The 21,025-nt window shown below is 39.4% G+C and overlaps 1 protein-coding gene across 5 annotated transcripts in view; it reads right to left on the bottom strand.

Moving 5' to 3' along the window:
- Window positions 1-887: 887 nt before the first annotated feature.
- Window positions 888-21,025, bottom strand: part of UBE3D (ubiquitin protein ligase E3D) — a 166,995-nt gene continuing 146,857 nt past the window's right edge. For 4 of the 5 annotated variants that reach the window (XM_046004316.1, XM_046004317.1, XM_046004318.1 and 1 more), the window contains one exon: window positions 1,860-2,423. In XM_046004316.1, the coding sequence (XP_045860272.1) occupies window positions 2,403-2,423 (21 nt within the window). In that variant the 3' untranslated portion in view covers window positions 1,860-2,402. Of the gene's footprint in view, window positions 1,787-1,859; window positions 2,424-21,025 lie in introns of those variants that run through there. The other variant, XR_006818258.1, reaches the window with a different exon arrangement.

Here is a 21,025-nt window from a genome sequence, read left to right as displayed (position 1 = left end):
CCCTTACAATCCCTCCATCCGTCACTGCCCTGCCATTGCTCCAAACCGGTGGCAACAATGGACCAGCGCGGTTGGGTTTCCCCATCAGGGAACCAAATGTTGCAGAACCTGGACTGGATCTTGGCGGAAGAACCAAGCGGCACTCAGAGACTTTGGAGGATCAGAGGTTTATTTAACACCAGTGGGCTCACATGAGGTGGTTCTCCAAATGTCTGAACTCCGAGCACAAGCAGGGAGGGGGATTTATACCCTCTACCTCCACATACTTGGTACTTTTGGTGCGTGCGGGAAACAGGGTAGGAAAGAAGAACCTGGAAGGGCTTTGAGACAGGGACTGGAATTCCTTGCTGGTTTGGTCAGACATCTTAGAGTACAGTTTTCCCCATCAACCAGATCTCTAATGCAGTGGGTCTCAACTGGGGTCGATTTTGGAGACCAGGGCAATGTCTGCTGATGTTTTTAGTTGTTACAATTGGGTAGGGGGCAACTGGAATCCGGTGGGTAGAGGCCAGTGATGCTGCTAAATAAATATCCTTTTGTGCCCTGAAGGGTACACCAGCCGGAATTTGTCACCCCAGTATCCACCCCTGGGACACAAAGACAATCGAGAGCCAGCAGAAGCAGAAAAAGCTCTTTACCTCAATGTAACTGCCTAAAAATAAAGTATAAATGTCCTCTTTTGCAAATGAAATTTACATTTATAAAGGAAATTTCCATTTGTAAGGACATGTCTGTACCCGGAAGAGAGCTACTCTGGGAGACAACTCTTATCATCTGAGAAACTTATCTGCATAACAAGACAACCCTATTACCATACATTTCCTTCCCTCACCTTCCTATAATTTGCCTCCCCTGCCAAGAAGCCTGAAACTCTTTTCCTTCTTTGTTTAGCCCAAGATGGTATATAAACCTCAATTATCTGACTACCTCCTTGAGTCTCAGTCCTTTATGAAACTCCTGTGTGGAGGTATGTAATTAAATTGTTTTTTTTTTTTTTTTCTTGTGAATCTGTTTTTTTTATCAGTTTATTTGCAAGCTGCAGCCATTGAACCTAGGAGGGTATAGGGGAAAAGATCTTTCCTTCCCACAGGACAGGACAGTCTCCAACAACAAACAATCACATAGCCCCAGAGGTAAATGGCAACATTGAAAAATCCTGTTCTATACCGACAAGGAGAAATCTAAAGCACGAAAAAGCAGCTTGGAGTTTGAGAGCTTAGTAGCCTATGAGAAGCCAAACTAATTCTTGTCTCTGGCCGTGTGTCTCGGACAGATCACTGAGATCTTCCATGTTTCCGACTGTGCTTAATAAAGGGGCTCTGCAGGGTCAAACAGATGGATTTTATGCCTCTGCCCGTCTGCCAGTGACAGATTAGGAGAGCCCCACTATGCTGCGTGGCTGGGAGGCAAGTGTCTTGGTGAAACAAAAAGTTCCCCAAAGCACAAGGCTGAGGGACACTGGTATTTTGAGTATTAGGAAATTAGGGGAGGTTAAACCCTGTGTGTTTGGGGGAGAGAGTGTGGTGGTGGTCTGTAGGCTCAGATGAACCCCAGTAGGCTGGATGTAGACGCAGCCCCTCCTCCTGACTGCAGAGTGGGAAAGGAGATCCCCCCATCCCAGCTTTACCCAGAGCCGGTGACAGCAGGCAAGGACAGAACCTTCTCTGTGAAATCAACAGCTCACCCGTGCTCTGTTGGATTCCATCTAGCTCTGTCCTTCTCCTTCCAGAGTTTCCTCTCCACCTGCTTCGGCACACAAGGATTAAGACACTTCTGTACCGGGAGGCTGGTGAGGTCCATTTGTCAATAGGCCACAGTATTTGGTAAAGGGAATAAAGAACAAAAGGAACACGTACAGGTTTGCACACACAGGAAAACCTTTAATTTGATAATCATTCATTCAACACACATTTATTCACGGAGCATCCCTTCTGAATCAGGTATACAAAATTCTGTATTTTTCTTTCTAAAAATTTGTTTTCCACAAACCGAATGGGAAGTTTATAAGTCTCTCTGCTTAGATATATAGCAGTTAACATTCGGTTCCACCAGCAGAGTCCCCACTGCAGCCCCCAAAGGACAGATGGGATTCCACGAGCGAACATCCTTCCAGGTGCTGCTGACATAGCACATACCTGAATATTCTTCTCTGTGGGAAACAGAGTCATAACTTCTCTGCTACTGGAACATTCTTTGCCACCTTACTTCTTGGAACATTTGAAGCGAACTCTTCTCTTAGAGACTATATGCCAACAGGTCAACTCACAACTTCAATACCACACACTGACTCTGGAGCTCTGGTTCCTGCGTCTGCGACGGCGGCCCACCGTGCAGAACCCCGGCCTCCGGCATGCTCCGGCCAGAGAGCTGTCTGCGTGGAGAGGAGGCCTCAGCTCCAACAGTTACATCTTCAAAAAGGCCACCTGGGGAAGCAAGAAAAACCCACGATGCTTTTTATACAAGACGATGAAATGGCTACGTGCACATCAAATCAGAATCCAGTAAATCCGGTCAATAAGGATGCACGCTGATCTAAGAAAAAAAATGACTCTTCACGGGGCCAGACACTGCCATTTTACAGCGGGAGCCAATTACTCCTTTTTTAATGAACCATGGAGTAACTAACATGATTCACACGCACTTTAAAGAAAAAAATAAATAAAAGTTTAATTGACACTCGGATTGCACTGCTGTGAAGTGATCCAGTCTTCTTCGGGAATCACTGGTCCCAATGGCTGTTTTGGCCCTTCCTTGAGCAGAATTTTGAGTCCTGAAGATTCCTGGGCAAGTCCAGTTCCTCAAGGCTAGCCTCTCCTTAGTCATGCCAATGCTTTTCATCACATTCAATTATATTTATTGTGCTTGTCAGGAGCAACTTATCTTAAAACTTAGTGTGTAAAAAAAAATCCAGGCAAGTCTACTCACAAATTGAATGAGGCCCAGATCAAATGCATCTATTTTCCCAACAGTTTTAAACCACAGAGAAACAAACAATAAAGCTAAGCATAAAAGTTTAGAACGTTTTCATTCAGCGGTGATAATAAATTGGGAAGTGTGCCAGTATCAGGAAGAGAGCAGACTGCAGATTAGCAACAAAGATGGGGGAGTGTGGGAGGCCTGGCAAGCTCATGCTTGGCCTTGGTGGGCAGGGGGAAGAATGAGCAACAGAAATAAACACATTGAGCTCTTGGACAGTTGGTTCTTAAGTCCCCAAAATGCAGTCAAAGGAGGCATGTATTTAATGATCCTTGTTAAGGGGAAAGGAAAAAGGAAGAGTCATGCAGGGCAGAAGCATCTGCTTTATGTTGAGTAATTCAGAAGGATGTTACTCTTCACCCAGTGCTGGTGAGAAAGGCACCTGCTGAGTTTCCATATCAACTTCCTGCTGAGTTTTCTCTATCAGGTTCTGCAATGAGGACACCAAAGTTGAAGGAGCAGGCCAGGAAGAGAGGTTATTAAGATTTCTAAACAAAATGTAAACGCAGACAATAGATACAAACTTCAAGGGCCTACTGTGAAGATTAAATGAGATCATGGTATGAAAATACATGGGTTTATCTCTTGTGCCTCTTCGGTGATATCAGGGGTCCATGCACCTACCAGATGAGAAGCGGCAGTTCAAGAGACAACAGTGGGGCCCCTGAGGGGATGGTCACAGAATTAGAGGGGAAGGTCGCTCAGTGTGACTTCTGGCTCACTGTAGACAGTGTCTCTGCCTCTGTAGGAACGGTTCACAGGGACCTTCCAGAGAGGACAATGCCACTGTCATATTCAGAAACAGGGAAACCATGGATGAAAATCAGTCACCTCCTTTTTTTTTTTTTTTTTAATTTGGAAAATTGCTATGTCATGGAGTATTCTGATCAGGAACCACTCAGAATAATAGTAATACTGATAAATGTCATCATCCAAGTGGTTAGTAACTTCAGCTCTGGAATCACACAGACCAGTGGCTCTCAACTTGAGGTGACTTTGCCTGCCAGGGGACATGTGGCAGCGCCTGTGGACATTTCTGGTTATCATAAATTGGGAGATGCTCTTGGCATCCAAGAGGTAGAGGCCAGGGGTTTTGTTAGACATATGATGATGCCCATGACAGCCCCCCCACAAGAAAGAATTATCAGTCCTAAAATGTCAATAGTACTGATGCTGAAAAATATCAACGTTATAGACACAGGATCTTAAAAATAGATTTCTCTCTTATTTTAAAAGATTTTATTTATTTATTTGACAGAGAGTGAACAGAGAGAGAGAACACAAGCAGGGGGAGGAAGGGGAGAAGCAGGCTTCCCACAGATCAGGGAGCCCCCAAACAGGGAGCCTGATGCAGGGCCTGATCCGAGAATCCTGGGATCATGACCTGAGCCAAAGGCAGATGCTTAACAACTGAGCCACCCAGTGCCTTAAAACTAGATCTTTATTCGCCAATTATGTGACCTTCAACAAACTTGTCAGCAGTCTCTCTCAGCCCTTCCTCATCTGCAAAATGGGAATTATAACAGGATCTACCCAACACTTGCAAAACCCTTCATAGCATAGGAAGCCTCTTTGGAATGTATTCACCCTTGGCACAACCTGTGATTTACATAAAGCAAATGAAGAACCAGAAGCTCAGAAAAATTAAGTGACTCACTCAGGAGACAGAGCTATTAAGTGGCAATCACAGACTGAGGAAGAAATTTTGATTCTCAATGCATGCTTTACCCACTAGAAGTTTTCAGACGAATGAGGTAAACTGCAGAGGTTTGGGGACTTTTAATCTTTACTATTGCTTCAAGTTTCAAAGGTTTATTTTCTTTTGCATGCCTGTGAATATGAACCTGGGATGGAACAGCTGAGTAAGAGACTGAGCTGATTAAATAATGCAAAATGGCACTGCACCCCCGGCCCTAAAAAGAAAAACTTTAAAATTTGATCTATTATGTCTTTTTTTCATCTCTGGTTTTCATAGTTCTGCCTGCTAAGTATGTAATGTATTTTGCAGGGCTTAATAACAAGAAACTGCCATCATCCTTAGGAACAGGTACTGTATAATACACTTTAGCTTCTTTTTATTTAAAACACTGTGAGTTAATGTATGTCAAACACTGATTTTGTGTTCTCTAACTTTTATCCATGACAGCAAAAATTGCTTTCCATAACTGCCATTTATTTTGAGCATAATTTTGCATCATTACACTGAGAGAACTCCCTGTATTTCATCTTTTTAGTTTTATTTTCAAAAGTAAAGCTACAGCTTCAGGCTCCACTGTTACATTTCTGGAACATATAGTTACAAAAGTATGTATTATTATCAAAAAACAGGGAAAGTGGGTGCCTGGGTGGCTCAGTGGGTTAAGCCTCTGCCTTTGGCTCAGGTCATGATCTCAGGGTCCTAGGATCAAGGCCCTCATTGGGCTCAGTGGGGAGCCTGCTTCCCACTCCTCCTCTGCCTGTCTCTCTGACTACTTGTGATCTCTCTCTCTCTGTCAAATAAATAAATAAAGTCTTAAAAAAAAAAAAAAACACACAGGAAAAGAGGGATTCTTTCCTGTTGGCTATAAGGTTGGAGTCTCTGGAGTCTCCATATTCTGTGCACCTGAATTCGGAAAGCTGGGAATAGGAAGAGGGAGAGGAAGTTAAGAGGTCTAAAAATAAATGTTTCTGCTTTGAGTCATCACCTAAAAACAATCTTCTTCAACCACAACAAACAACCTACCACAACAAACAGGGCTAGGCTAATATGATAGCTGACCAGATGTTAAGTTTAAAATGCTTCCATAAACTTATGTAATATGTTAAACACTTTTTAGTGTTCTTTTATCTTAGTTAACAAATTCATATTATTAAATTCAATTCTTCAACATAGATTTGAAATTTCAATCAGTAAAAAAATATGCTGTTAAGGTAGGCTGCACAAGATAACATTAGCATTAAAAGCAAAGGCTATCTAAGTGCTTTGAGGTGTGCTAAACAAGACAGATAAAACTGGAAAATACTGGAAAATGTGAACTTCGTAATAATCGTAAGCTTTAGAAAAGACTCTTTAGAATAAGCACAGCCATACCCAAATGTTCCTTTTAAAGGGTGCTGTAGACTTTAAAAAATAAATGTATAAAAGCATGCCTTCAATATGTATTTTTGTGTAGGTATGGCTCATGTTCAAAGTTATGTTCTGAAACAGAATGCTTTAATGGCATGGAAAAGAGAGTTTATACTTTATATTATAAAACAAGTTTCTAAAATCAAACCTCATTTACAGAATAAAAAATAAAAATGTAAATATAAAAAATCAGAAAATGACTCTTTCAAGCATTTGTCCAGTATATGTAACATCTTACATAACATGAAGCAATTTTTACCAACTCACTAATTCAGCATGGATCCAGCCCATGCTGATAATTCCTGGACTCTATTTTTTAAGTTGGGTAAATAGGATAAGGTATTCCCTTCTGGGGCTGCAGGCTGGCTTCATTCATTCACGTCACTGAATCGTGGCGTGTCGTCTAGGTGCCAGCGATGGTCCCAGTCACAGACCACACTGAGAAGGCATCCTCTCTCATGGTGCTAACATGCCAGTGGGGGAGGCAGCCCAGGAACGAGATGATTCTAATAAGGCGGGATAAGTTTAAGACTGATGCCTAATGCCTGCTGGGAGAAAAAAACTATTCTTGGGTTATGAAAGGAAGGAGGATTTCTGAGGCAGGACCCTGAGAGAGGTCATTATTACTCTGATTATGAATACTGTGTTGATGGGGAGGCAAAAAGCTGGCAGGGCCCAGCGTGGCAAACACTCTTTCCTTCTCACAGGCGGTGGCTTGCTAAAGGAATAACTAGCAAACAGGAGGGATGAACAAAAGACCAGAGAAACAATACAACGAGGAAAAAGAGCCTGTCCCTCTAAAATGACAGCAATTATGTGTCCACTTAACTGTAGACGGAAACTCTAGACTAAGGGAACACTGGCACAGCCTTCCAACTCCACAGTCTGCATAAAGTCAGTAAGGGCTTTTAGAAAATAGGAAAAAAGAAGTAAGACGGACATCTATGAATTATTTGAAACCTTGACCTTGTATTTTCTCTAAGCCATGGATGCACTATGATAACTTACATGTAAATAAAAAGCCTGCCGATTTTCATCGACATGGGAAGCAGGTAAGCATGGCTGTTTTGCAGTAGACATGCAGGTGGAAAGCCCACAGTATGTCAAGTATCAGAAGAGAGGTTATGTGTGGGGGAGAGAAGAAGACTGGTGCCCCTTCCTCTCTAGACAGGGCTGCAAACGTGGACTGATTCGACAGTTACTGGATCTTGGTCCTACTCCCCAAGCAAGTGGGCTCCAGACCTGACATTCTCATCTGTTCTTGCAGAATAAGGGGACAGTGGCAAATACTGCTGAAACTGGACCGTGCTCTTGTAAAACGCTGTTGTGAACCACGAGTTCTGATGCTAGCACTGAAGCTTCCAGTTCTGGGAAGCAAACCCAGTAACTGGGCTAATGACAGCAGATGCATGGGGCCAACATTTAGACAGCGGGATTCTTTACATGTCACATGAAAATATATGGCTTCAAGCACAAGATGCATTTGTTAAAATAAATTAATTCTGGGTGGGTGTTCAACTGCATGATATAAAACTGTACACCACAATACATACACCACCACTCACGAATCAAAAAGTCTTTGGAGTTTCTCATTCCTACAGAATATCTACCTCAGGGAAGTCGGCAGGAAGGAACCCACAGTACCAGCGCAGGCATGGACGTGGGGCTGTGAAAACCCTCCTGTGCTGTCCCGTTGGTGACAGGCGTCAGACCACACAAGTTTGGTCAGAACTAGAGTTATCAGAGCTCTGAAACAGAGGAGTATTTTCCTCCAGTATTGATTAATTCAAATATTTAGCAGCAAAACCACTTTACTAAGTAATTTTTCAAGGAAGCTATGCTCGTTCTTACCTGTCTTTCTCACAATTGACACGCGCAAGTGTTGAAAAAGACAATATACATGAGATATCAGTGCAATTAGAAATCCCAGGTGGGGATCTGAACCCTGAACTCGCCTGGGAAACAAAATCCCCGTCTATAGCAGATGACTGGTCTCTGCCATCTAAACAGACTTATTTCAGTCTGTTTAGATCTTTATGCAGTCTGCTTAGATATTTTAAATTCCGATTTTACTCGTAAATAGTAACTCTTCTAAGAGAGAGGCAAGCAAGTCAGAAACATACCAGATAAAATTCTTTCTGACCCTACTGTCAGGGATGCGGGAGAGACTAGCTTGTGAGGCTGTGGCTGTGAGTCCCACTGGCTAACAGTGACAAAGTGCTATGAACACATTAAGGAGGCAGAAGTGCGATGCTGTGAGGTGTGGTCCCGGGGCCAGACCTATTCAGGTGTGTCAGTGCAGAATTCTGCCAAGCAGGAAGAAGGCACAAGTTGATTTACCACACTTTTTAGGGAAAGGGCTACGGAGGGTCATAGCTGCCTTTGTAAATGGTCCTGGACAATTTTACCTCATACCTGAAGCCTACTTCTGTTGGTTGGTATTCAACAAGCTCTTTTCTGCAATTACTAAAATGTAGAGAAATCGAAGAAATAAAATACAACAGCGAAATCAAGAGTTGTATTGCTCAATTTTTTGTTTCAATAACTGGTTAGTTAATGATGATATGAATTAAAGACAAAATTAGGAAACATAGAAAAGCACAAAATAAAGGAAAATAAAATTTTATCAGCGGTAACTATTAACATTTTAGATCTCTCTAGACTTCCATTTCCTATATGTAACTGGACATTTCTATATATGCTGTTTTGTAATATTTAATATTTAATTTTCGCCTAGTAATGTATTGTGGTAAGCTTGCCATGACAATGATTATTCTTTTATGATGTTTTTTAATGGCTGCATTAAATTCTGCTATATATCTGTATCACTTAAGAAAATAAAAACATAAATGCAAAACTAATCTCACCAGAAAGCAAATTCAAGAGTTTTCTTAGGGGGTGGGGTGGTTAGGGGACGGTAGCCACTGTTGGGCCCAGAGGATATATCAGCGTAATCTAGCCCAGTGGTTCTCAAGGTGCTGTCTCTGGACCAGCTTCACTGGCATCACCTGGTTAGTTGGTAGACAAGTTCCTATGTTCCAATCTAGACCAGGTGAATCAGAAACTCTAGGGATGGGGCCCAACAATTGGTTTCCTAATAGTCCTCAAGGTGATTCTAACGTATGCTAGAGTTTGAGAGCTATTGACTTAGTCCATCCATTTTATGCAGGCAAGCAAACTTAGAAAGAGTAACTGACTTATTTATGGTGGCATGGCTAATAAGAAGGATACAAACACGGGTCTTTTAACTTCTAATCTAGCATATTCATATCCAGGCCAGTGCAAAATGAAGACACTGCTCTAGGGGGGTCCAAAAAGTCACATAGAAAAACAACTTTTCTTCTAGAAGACAATAAGATTGTCAAATGAGGGAAAAAGAAACAATGTCCAGTCCTATTTCCTGATATTGATAAAGGAGAGTGGGCCCAACATCTACAAAAGAAGAGCTGAATCTTTTTTGTTAGTTATCTGGAAACAGAAGATACCTCAAACTGACCAAATATTTCAAACTGACCCACTCCATAAAGTTAGTAGTCTGTTAAGAGCTACGTGAATGATTTTTTGGGGGATTGGGATAGCTTCTGATATGCCCCAATGTAGTTTTCTTTTCTAAATCCAGTTACCCCACATGGGTCTCTATCCAAATTATTTGGTTAGTGCAGGTAAAGAAAAGTGTGCCAAATTTTGATTCAAAATAAGGCTACCAGGACTGCACTAAAAGCTGGTAAAGAAACAAAATCTCCTATACATTCCTCGGGGAATATAAAATTATATGGGCACTCTAGAAAGCAGTTTAGCAATTTCCTAGAAAACTAAACATGTAAATTACATGATCCAGCAATTGTAGCCCTGGACATTTAGACCAGAGAAATGAAAACTTTACATTCAGACAAAAACCTGTACACAAATGTTTATGGCACTATTATTTTAATAGCCAAAAGCTAGAATCAGCCCAGAAGAATGGTTAAACAAACTGTGATATATCCATATTGTGGAATACTATTTAGCAAGAACAAGTAGTAAATCACAGACACATGCAACTTGGAAGAATCTCCAGGGAATTATGCTGCATTTAAAAAAAAAGCCGATCTCAAAAGATTACGTACTATAGAACTCCATTTATATGATTATTTTTTTCTCTTTTTCACCTATTAAACCCATCTTTTCACTCCTATTTCCCTCTGGTAACTGTCAGTTTGTTCTCTACAATTAAGAGTCTATTTCTTGATTTGTATCTTTCTATTTCTATCCCTTTGTTTCTTAAATTCCACATATGAGTAAAATCACATCGTATCTGTCTTTCTCTGACTTACTTCATTTAGGATCTTATCTCCAGCTCCATCCATGTTGTTGCAGATGGCAAGATTTCACTTTTTTCTACGGCTGAATGATTTTTCATTGGATACAGGTACCACTTCTTTTTCCATTCATTAATCAACAGACACTTGGGCTGCTTCCACATCTTGGCTATTGTAAATAATGCTCCTATGTCCATAAGGGTGCATATATTCCTTTGAATTAGTGTCCTTGTATTCTTTGGGTAAATACCCAGTAGTACAACTGCTTGATTATAAGGTAGTTCTATTTTTAACTTTTTGAGGAACCTCCATACTGTTTTCTACAGTGGCTGCACCAGTTTGCATTCCCACCAACAATGTAAGATGGTTCCTCCTTCTCCATATCCTCAGCAACACCTGTTGTTTCTTGTGTTAATTTTAGCCATTCTGACAGGTGTTGAGGTGGTATCTTATTGTTTTCACTTCGCAGTTTTGATTTGCATTTCTCTGATGACAAATGATGATGAGCATCTTTTCATTGTCTATTGGCCATCTCCGTGTCTTTTTTGGAGAAATGTCTGTTCATGTCTTCTGACCATTTTTTAATTGAATTATTTGTTTTTTGGATGTTGAATTTTAGGTTTTTATATATTTTGGATACTAACCCTTAATTGGATATATCATTTGCAAACATCTTCTCCCATTCCGTGAGATGCCTTTTAGTTTTGTTGTTTATTTCCTTCCCTGTGCAGAAGCTTTTTATTTTGATGTAGTGCCAATAGCGTATTTTTGCTTTTGTTTCCCTTGACTCAAGAGACCTATCTGGAAAGAAGTTGCTATGGTTGATGTCAAAGAAGCTACTGCATATGTTCTCTTCTAGGATTTCTATGGTTTCAGGTCACACATTTAGATCTTTGATCCACTTTGAATTTATTTTTGTGTGGTGTAAGAAAGTGGTCCAGTTTCATTCTTTTGCATATAGCTCTCCAGTTTTCCCAATATCATTTGTTGATGAGACATTTTCCCATTGGATATTCTTTCCTGCTTTGTTGAAGATTAATTGACCATACACTTGTGGGTTTATTTTCTGGATTTTCTATTGTGTTTCAATGTATGCAACATTTTGAAATGAGAAAATTTTACAATGTATGACAGGGTAGCAGTTGCCAGGGGCTAGGGGTGGTGGGGGCAGAGAGATGATACAAGTATAATAGGGCAACAGGATAAATCCTGGTTGAAATGCTGATAGAACTGCTCAATGTCTTTTTTTTTTTAATATTTTATTTATTTATTTGACAGAGAGAGATCACAAGTAGATAGAGAGGCAGGCAGAGAGAGAGAGAGGGAAGCAGGCTCCCTGCCAAGCAGAGAGCCCAATGCGGGACTCGATCCCAGGACCCTGAGATCATGACCTGAGCAGAAGGCAGCAGCTTAACCCACTGAGCCACCCAGGTGCCCCGAACTGCTCAATGTCTTAACTGTGGAGGTATAAACACAAACATACACAGGTGATAAAATTGTATGGAACAACATACACATGTACACACATACACAAAAGAGTAAAATAAAACCAGGGAAATGTGAGTGAGATGGGAGGGACGGTACCATGTCAATATCCTGGTTGTGACACCATACTATATAGTTCTGTACGATGTTTCCATTGAGGGAAACTGGGCAAAGTGCACAAGCAATCTTTGACATTATTTCTTATAACTACAAGTGAATCTACAACGATTTCAATAAGCATTTCAACAATAAAAACATGCTGCAATTCTTGGCAAATGACCTTGTCTAGCTTACTTCAGTCCAGTTACCTCTACATGTAGCTTTCAGATGCATTCTTAAAAATCTTGCCCACATTGATGTTCTGGTCAATATATCACTGAGATCCTACTTTCCTCTGTGGAATGACCTGACTAAGCCAGTAAGTTAATTTTGGAAGGAGTCCGAAAGCAGATGGCTATAGTGAGACAGAATACCATCACATTTAATGTGGTTGGGCTGACAGCCTAGTATTAAATGCTTAGGTTACACACAATAGCACCTTAAATCTTAATTTGTATATGAACTACTTATTCAAAATAGTCCACTAAGCACATTCGTTTTTGCCTTTTTTTAATTGCCCTGGAGTAAATAATGAAGAAAGACTCTGGCATGTTTTTAGACTCAAAATGTCATAGCAGATTTTCTAGGCACATAATAAGCACTCACTAAATATGTTTTTTCAGACTGAATACATTAGACTTAAATTCTAATTTTACTCCTAAAAGTAATATTACCTTAAAAAAAAAGGTAACATCACTTTACAAAATATTTAGAGAAACAGGAAAAAAGAAAAAAAAAACATATGCTATAATAATCTAACGTAATTATCACTTGCGTAGCTCAGTCAGTTAAGTGACCGATTCTTGATTTCAGCTCAGGTCATGATCTCAGGGTCGGGACTGAACCCCGCACTGGTCTCTGCACTCAGCAGGGAGTCTGCTGGAAGATTCTCTCTCCGTCTCCCTCTACTCCCACCCCGTCTCTGTTCCTCTCTCTCAAATAAATAATCTTAAAAAAAAACTGTCGCTTGGATCTATTTCTCTATAGTTTTAAGATGCGTTTTTTTCATATCTGTTATCGTAAGTGCATATTTTTTGATATCACAAACATTTGTACATGTTGCTTAGTGAGTATTCTTATTTTATTTCTTTGTATTTAAAAAAAGATTTTATTTATTTATTTGTCAGAGAGAGAGGGCACAGGCAGGCAGAGGCAGAGGGAGAAGCAGGCTCCCTGCTCAGCAAGGAGCCCAATGTGGAACTTGATCCCAGGACACTGGGATCATGACCTGAGCCAAAGGCAGCCACATCATGGACTGGGCCACCCAGGCATCCTTTTTTTTTTATTTTAATAGCGCAAAATAATTCATCCGAACTTTTAATCCATTACAATCTTACATTGTTCCCAAGTTTATTAAACTCATAAGCAATGATTAATCGGTTTTATGTTTCTAGATTTTTTCCCATATTTATAATATTCCTTTAGGATTGAGTCTCCAAAATGGGATTACTAGATTGAAAGGTATAAATATTGTTATAATTTGATGCATATTTTTTCCAATGAGCTGTACCAACTGGCAATGTCATCACTATTAGGTCTTTATTTTTTAATCGGCACTAATTTAATTTAAAAAATGACATCTCAGTGCTTTTTGAATTTATTTAATTGCTCTGAGTTTAAATATTCTCCCAAATGTTTATTTAATAATTTATTTTTCTTGTGAATTGGTTAACTGAATTCACATTTTTTTTCTTTACCTACCAACAGGGGTTTAATTTCTTTTTTTAAGAGTTTATAAAATTTCTTTAGTAAATGTTAATATGTTTTTTATGCAGTAAAAAAAATTAAGTGCCAGGCACAGTTTCATCTCACTAAATCCTTACAAAATCCACTTGAATTAAATATCTAATTTAATTGTCCCCAAATTATAAAAGAGGAACCAAGATTCAGAGAAGATAAGTAACTTTTGCTCACTACTATAAGCAAGGAACAAGACTGGGTTTGTAATCAGGTCTTTATTTGAGTCTAGTATTCATTCCATCATAAAAGCTCCCTTCTACCTAATTATGGTTAAGAGCTAATTGCTATAGTAACTTTAGTTGAGGAAAGAATCCATAATATTCCAATTTTAAGCCAGATTTCATAGCACTTAAAATGATGCAGGCACTCTGTTTCTTAAGAAGAAAGTAGATTACTTCTTTTGGATTAGACGTCAGTAAGAGAAAGAAGAGCTAGAATACAGATTAAAGCCTTTCTTGTAAAGAGAAAATAATTCTTTGATTAGAAGAGAAAGCTCTGGCAAATAAGGAGAGCCAAAAGGACAGATGAGAAATTGGCACAAAATCTCAGAAAGGAATTTTTGTCTGTAAGTTTAAAAAACAGGATGAGTCATACTGGCATAGTTTAGGCAGTTCAGTAAAAAAGATTATGACTTGGAATCATCGAATAACAGTTAAGGATTGGCAAGAAAGGGATCAAATTGTAACCAGATGCTTATTTTCTTTGGCTATTTACTACTTAGACATTACTTTGAAAATATAATATTTGAGAACACATAAATCTTTAAAAAGGAAAACATGGTAATATATCCATTTTTAAATGAACAGCATTTATTTCTTAAGCCTGTTATTTGAAGTTGCTAGAAATAAAGAGGATCACAAAACTGTTAATTCATCTATTTATTTTAAAGGGCAGGTAGAATGGCTTATGGGGATGTTATAACTACAAAATGAAACAAAAGTAAACTCTTGCACTGACAGAGGGGAACACACTGAAGAGGATAATGCTATATGATGTTTTACTTCAAGCTTCGCCTTTTTTCACTTTATGCCCCCAAGAAAAAAAAGAGGGACATGGCTTCTCCACGTCTAGAACAGCTGAGGGTCTTGGACTAGAAAAGGGCGTGTAATAATCAAGGTTCAGAGTCGTAAGTTTTATGTCCACCATCTAAGCTCCAGGAGAAGCCACAAGATCAGAGGGATATTAGGAAGGTGCAGGAAGGTGTACTCTAATTGAAATGGAAAGACTGGAAAGTTGGAGATAGATTATAATAAACAGAGAAATATAAAAACAGATTAGTATGAGAAGGCACCAGTCTGCACACAGTTACAAGCTGTAGGAGAGCAAAGATCTAGACTCTGGACTAAGGGAAAGCTGAGACCAAAACTGCACCCCCCATCCTCCACCCTGCCCCCACCCTCTGAGCCAAATGACCACTGAGACCCTTGGCTCCTCTTACTCTGACCACTGAAGGCTGTAGGGATAAGTGATAAAGAATGTAAATGGCCTGGCAGCCCCTGAACAGATGAACCCCTCAATAAATGAAGAGCTTATTATTATTATTGCTATACGTAAATGTTTCATGTATTTTATAAATATTGCTACAGATGCATCTCCTCTGTCTGCTGTTCATGAATGAATCTATGTTTCTTTATTATTTTTAAAGATTTATTTGACAGACAGAGATCACAAGTAGGTGGAGAGGCAGGCAGAGAGAGAAGGGGAAGCAGGCTTCCTGCTGAGCAGAGAGCCCGATGTGGGGCTCAATTCCAGGACCCTGGGATCATGACCTGAGCCAAAGGCAGAGGCACCTGAGCCACCCAGGTGCCGCTATGCTTCTTTATTTTTAAAGAAAAAAGTACAAATGGCTGATAATCCAAATATCCAAGGTTTAACAAAGGCTGGTGTGTGTGTGTGTGTGTGTGTGTTTTGCTTACACTACCCTAAGTAACAATAACATTTACCAGTGACAGTTGCCAAAATTGCAGATATTGAAGAAATATTGCAAACCTATGGTACTTGCAAATATAGAATGTATAAGGCTTAGTGCAAAATATCACCTGCTATGTGGAAAATAACCCCAAGCCCAGAGGCCATTGACAGGATTGTTTAGGTGTTCTCTGGAGGTGTGTAATGGGTGGCACTCACAGGGGAGTAACCCTGGGATAACTAGCATATCCTTTGCTAGCGACATAATCTACTTAAAAATTCAGCTCTGAATCCAGGATGATAGACTATGCAATTGAGTCTTTAATACATAAAATTATTTGGCTGCATGTACAACAATCAGGCCCTTATCAAATATATCCAAACTGTATCATAATATTAACTACAAAGAAGAGCCTGACCAAGTATTCAAGATCTTTGGTAAAGCAGTGGGAATGCATCAGTGGATATAAACACAACCCATTACCACTCATTCGTTACGATGTGGACTAGACTATTCTGGCTACTGGGGAAATCAAATACTTGGAAATGACCAAAGTTCAACTATATTTTGTTGGGAAATACCAGCATCCTTTAAAATCAGCTAACTGACACAAAATGCTGGCCTTTAATTCATTATGAAACCTGGATCTTGGCATCTCTCCACAAAAATGCAAGTTCTGTGAGCTGGCATCACTAACTGAAGATTCAGTGCAAGTCAGGGCTGCCACAACATCTACCTGAAAGAGACAGCCTTGGTTTAGGAGAAAGAATGTATGTATTTTCCAGAGACAACATGGTCAGGCTACTCGGCCTTCATGCCTTAGTTTCTTCATCTATAAGGGGTTTCCCTCCTCCTCTGTTGGTCAAGGATTGCACCAGACACTGCCATGTTTGTGACTGGCCCCAAATAGGCGATCTCTTCTCTACACTCATATTTGAGAAAGCTTACTTAGTCAAAAATCTTTCCTCCATTTGCCTAAAAAAGGTCTGAAAATCATGAATGGTAAGTTACAAAATGGAACATCAAGCATCTAGGGTTATTTCACAGTGAAATGAGAAATAATTTTTGCAGGATTAGAGTTTTAAGAGGGAGACACAGAAACATAAATTTTGATCTGATGAGAGTAAAGACTCTAACTTGTCCAAGTCAACCAAGAGAGAAAAAATACATTATGTTTCGATGGGGAGTGAAGCAAATTTTGAAGCTCACATATTGTTTTGGGTGTCTTTAACTCACCTTGATTGATAAAAAGCTGTGAGCATAAACAAGTATTCTACTGGGTGTGCTGTGGTCTCTGAACTATTCCACTCGGTATAGGCTTTAAACACTTTTGACAAATGTTTTCTATTTTCCATTGATTTAGGGGTAAAAAATGTCTTTGAAAAGAAACAACATTTTTTAAAAGTTTCCCTGAAATTTCTTTCCCTGAGAGGTCTTCATCTTTCTAACCCATAAGAAATAAGTGGGCCCAGATGGCAGTCCCTCAGTAAGGCTATTTGGGCAACCAAGACCTAGTATGACATAAGGGTGTACAATCTCATTGCTTTTCTCAAGAACCCTAGGTTCATAACATTAATATGATGTTAATAAACAAATAGGAAGAGAAAATTGTTGGGGGCAGGTTGGTTTAGTGGGATACTGATGATGTTGTTCTGAAAAACCTATAAAGAAACCCAGCTGGATAGGGCTCCTCACTCAAGTCCAGTGATCCCTAGCAGCCATCCCTCCCTGCTCAAACTTCCACCAGTTAACCCATGACATCAGCAATCTGCAAGACACCTAAGTGTTTTTTGTTAACTTAAGAAAAATTTCAGATATTAACATTGCCCAGTAAAGAGGACAGTATAATAAGTCCATAAATGTTACTCAGAAACAATAATTACCAGCTCATGGCCATTCTGTTTCATCTAAATCCCTGCCACAACTCTTGAAGCAAATCCTAGACCTAATATTTTTGTATATAATTCAGTATGTATCTTAAAAAAAAAAAAGACTACTATAAAAATAAAACCACAACGCCATGATCACATCTAAAACACTAATAATTTCTTAACGTAAATATCCAGGTGGAGATCAAATTTCCACAACTAGCTCATAAAATGTTTTAGTAGTTGTTTGTTCAAATCAGAATCCAAATATGCTCCAATTATTACAATTCATGTGTCTTTTTTTTAAATTTAATTTTATTTTTTTTAAAAGATTTTATTTATTTATTTGACAGAGAGAAATCACAAGAGAGGCAGGCAGAGAGAGAGGAAGGGAAGCAGGCTCTCCGCTGAGCAGAGAGCCCGATGTGGGACTCAATCCCAGGACCCTGAGATCATGACCTGAGCTGAAGGCAGGGGCTTAACCCACTGAGCCACCCAGGCGCCCCTCATGTGTCTTTTAAATCATAAGGTCCCCTTCTCTCCCTTTTTCTTCTTTTGCTTTTTATGTTTCAAAGAAAGCAGATTTTTTTTGTCCTGTCGGGTTTCCCATAGACTGGAATATGGTGACTGTTTTTGTAGTTTTTTGTCATTATGAACTCATGCATTTAAAATATATTTGATATGCTTTAATCCAAGGCAATCATTGTGCTTATTGATACTCAACTTGTACTATCTTGGTCAGTGAGAATCTTTCTACCTTGGAGTCTGAGTCCTATTGATACGATCCTAGTAGTTTATAATAGTTTTTTGTTTGTTCATTTGTTTACCTTTTCTTTCCTTCTTTCTTTCTTTTTTTTTTTTTTTTTTTTTTTGCATTCTGGTAGGAAGGATTCGGGAGGACTCAGCCTCACCTTACATATTTTATATCCTAGACATAAAAATCAGCCATTTCCCCAAGGAACCTAGTTCCTTTAAAAAGGGGATGCTATCTAGAGATCACAACTACAGATTATACTTTGTACCTGTTACCTCATGTATACATGTATACATAAGATGCTTTCCTCTGGGACCCAGCATGTTCCCTTTTCAAAGTTCAATGAGAAAACACCAAGCTTCAAGCACCCTGGCAGCCTGTTCAGAAACCAGGTCCTAAACAACTCAGAGATGAATCTTTTTGTCTGGTCAGCCAGGGAACAGGTTTTAAAAAAATACCACATTAGCAACAAATTATTTTGGTGGACAGAAACTAAAAACAAAGAAAGCTCATGAGTCCCTTCCTTTTCCACTGGAATTAAAAGGGAATAGCTTAGTTCCATTTTGAGAACTTAGATGGAAAAAGGCATCTCTCTCCATAGAGAACTTTTTTTTTTTTAAACTAGGTAAAGACATTCCTGTATGAGAAAAGAATGCTTCCAGAAAAAGACTCACCAAGAACCTCTCTTAGACATAGAATTACAAAGGTGACTCACTGCCTTGTGTGGGGACAGGTCCCTCCTGGTAATTTATCAAAACTGTGGAAGGATGACATAGGGCTGATTGTTGTGTGAGGCTGCGGGCATTCAAAGACTATCCCAAAGAAAACAGAAGTGGTTTCATATACTTGTCTGGCTCATTAGTAGTATTTCTGACCTCACTAAAGGAAAATACTCTCTAAACCTCACAGTATGTTTGGAAACAGAGAGGAGAACAAAAAAAAAAAAAAAAAGAAGAAGGGTATATTCACAGTACTTTTTATAATTTGGCCCAAATTTATTCAGATGGCAAAAGGTTTCTCAGTCCCTAAGGCACAGAAGCAGGTTCCTCTGAGACTACTATGTGGGGTAGGAGGTGTAATGGGGACTCCTACAAATTGATCATAAACCGACTTTAAAAGACACTTCAAAAAAGAAGATGAATGGCCAGAAAGCATGCGAAAAGGTATTCAATATCTTAGGTCATCCGAGGAATGCAAACAAAAATCATGAGATACCCAACAGAACAGATAAAATAAAAGAGACTGAAAACTCCAAATGATGTTGTTGATGATGACTTGGAACAACTACAACACTCAGACATACCTGCTGGGAGCATAAAATGGCAGAACCCTTTGCAGAAGGGTTTGGCAGTTTATGGAAAGTTAAATGTACATCTACCCACAACCCAGAAATGCCATTCCTATATCTTTACTGAGAGAAATGGAAACAGGTCTACAAAAAGACATCCGCAGAATATTTGTAGCAAACTTATGCACAGGAACCCCAAATCAGAAACCACCCAAGTGGCCATTAACAGCAGAATGTTATTAACAAATTATGGCATAGTCATACAATGGAAGACTATTCTGCAACAAAAAAGAATAAACCACTGATAAATGCAGTAACATGGATAAATTGTAAAAACGTCACGTTACATGAAAGAGACCAGAGACCAAAAAAATACACAGCATATGATCCAGTTTATGCAAAGTTTAAATATAGGCAAAATGAACCTAAGATGACACAAATCAGAAACCATGTTTTTGGAGGGAGGGTGGATTAATGAAAGAATCAAAAGAAAACTTTCTGGAGGAATAGATATGATCTATATCTTCTTTTCTCAACATTAGGTACATGGCTATGTATTAGTGGTTCTAAACTGGGGTGATTTTGCCTCCCAGGGGATATTTGGCAATGCTTGGAGGCACTTTTGATTGTTATGACTAGGGGGATGCTACTGGTGTCTAGTGGGGAGAAGCCAGGGATGAATAGGACAGCTTCCCTAAAACATAGAATTATCTAGTCCAAAATGTTAATAGTGCCAAGGCCAAGAAACCTAGTATATATACCACTGTCAAAACTCATCAAACTGAAAAATTAAGATCTGCACATTTCATTAAATGTTACATATCACTGAAAGAAGGAAAGAAAAAGAGACCTCAACAACCCCCTCCTCACCCCCAGAGTACAGTTGGAGAAGATTGGCAAAAAAAATTTTCATATTTTAAACTTAGGAGAGTTCATCTGCTTAATAAATGCATTTCATATCCAAACTGTACTCAATTAATGTTTATTGAAACAAAAAAATATTGATGAAACTTTTAGTTTCTGGTTCCACATGTGAGGAGCTTAGAAGTTGCCAGTCCATACAAACAAGTAAAAAGCTGAACAGACTGAAAAATCAATGACTCTTCTTGGATCAAGATGAGTGCAGTGGACACAGGGCAAACCACTACCTCTAAGACTGGAGAGACAAGAGAATACAGGGAGTCATTGCTTACTGGAGCAGAAATTGCTGTGAAAACTAGTGCCATAATAGGAAAACCTGAACTCATAATTGATGCAGTGCTGGAGGCTCTGTGTGGACAAGTCTGAGAACTAAAGACCCCAAGGGGATCCATTATAATGAGCCTCCACAACTTTGTGAGATTCATCTCCTAGGGCTCTACCAACGTTCTCATGGTAAATATCAAGAAAAAAAAAAATCCTCTTATGCTTCCAGATTGGAAAGGGGGAAAAGTTCTATTCAGAAGTACCAGAGCACTCTCTTCTTAACAAGGTCTGTCTTCTGGGGAAACCAGGTAACCACA

This window comes from Meles meles, chromosome 5, assembly GCF_922984935.1.
Source record: "Meles meles chromosome 5, mMelMel3.1 paternal haplotype, whole genome shotgun sequence".
Taxonomy (NCBI): Eukaryota; Metazoa; Chordata; class Mammalia; order Carnivora; family Mustelidae; genus Meles; species Meles meles.
This window is presented reverse-complemented; position numbering and strand designations above follow the sequence as displayed.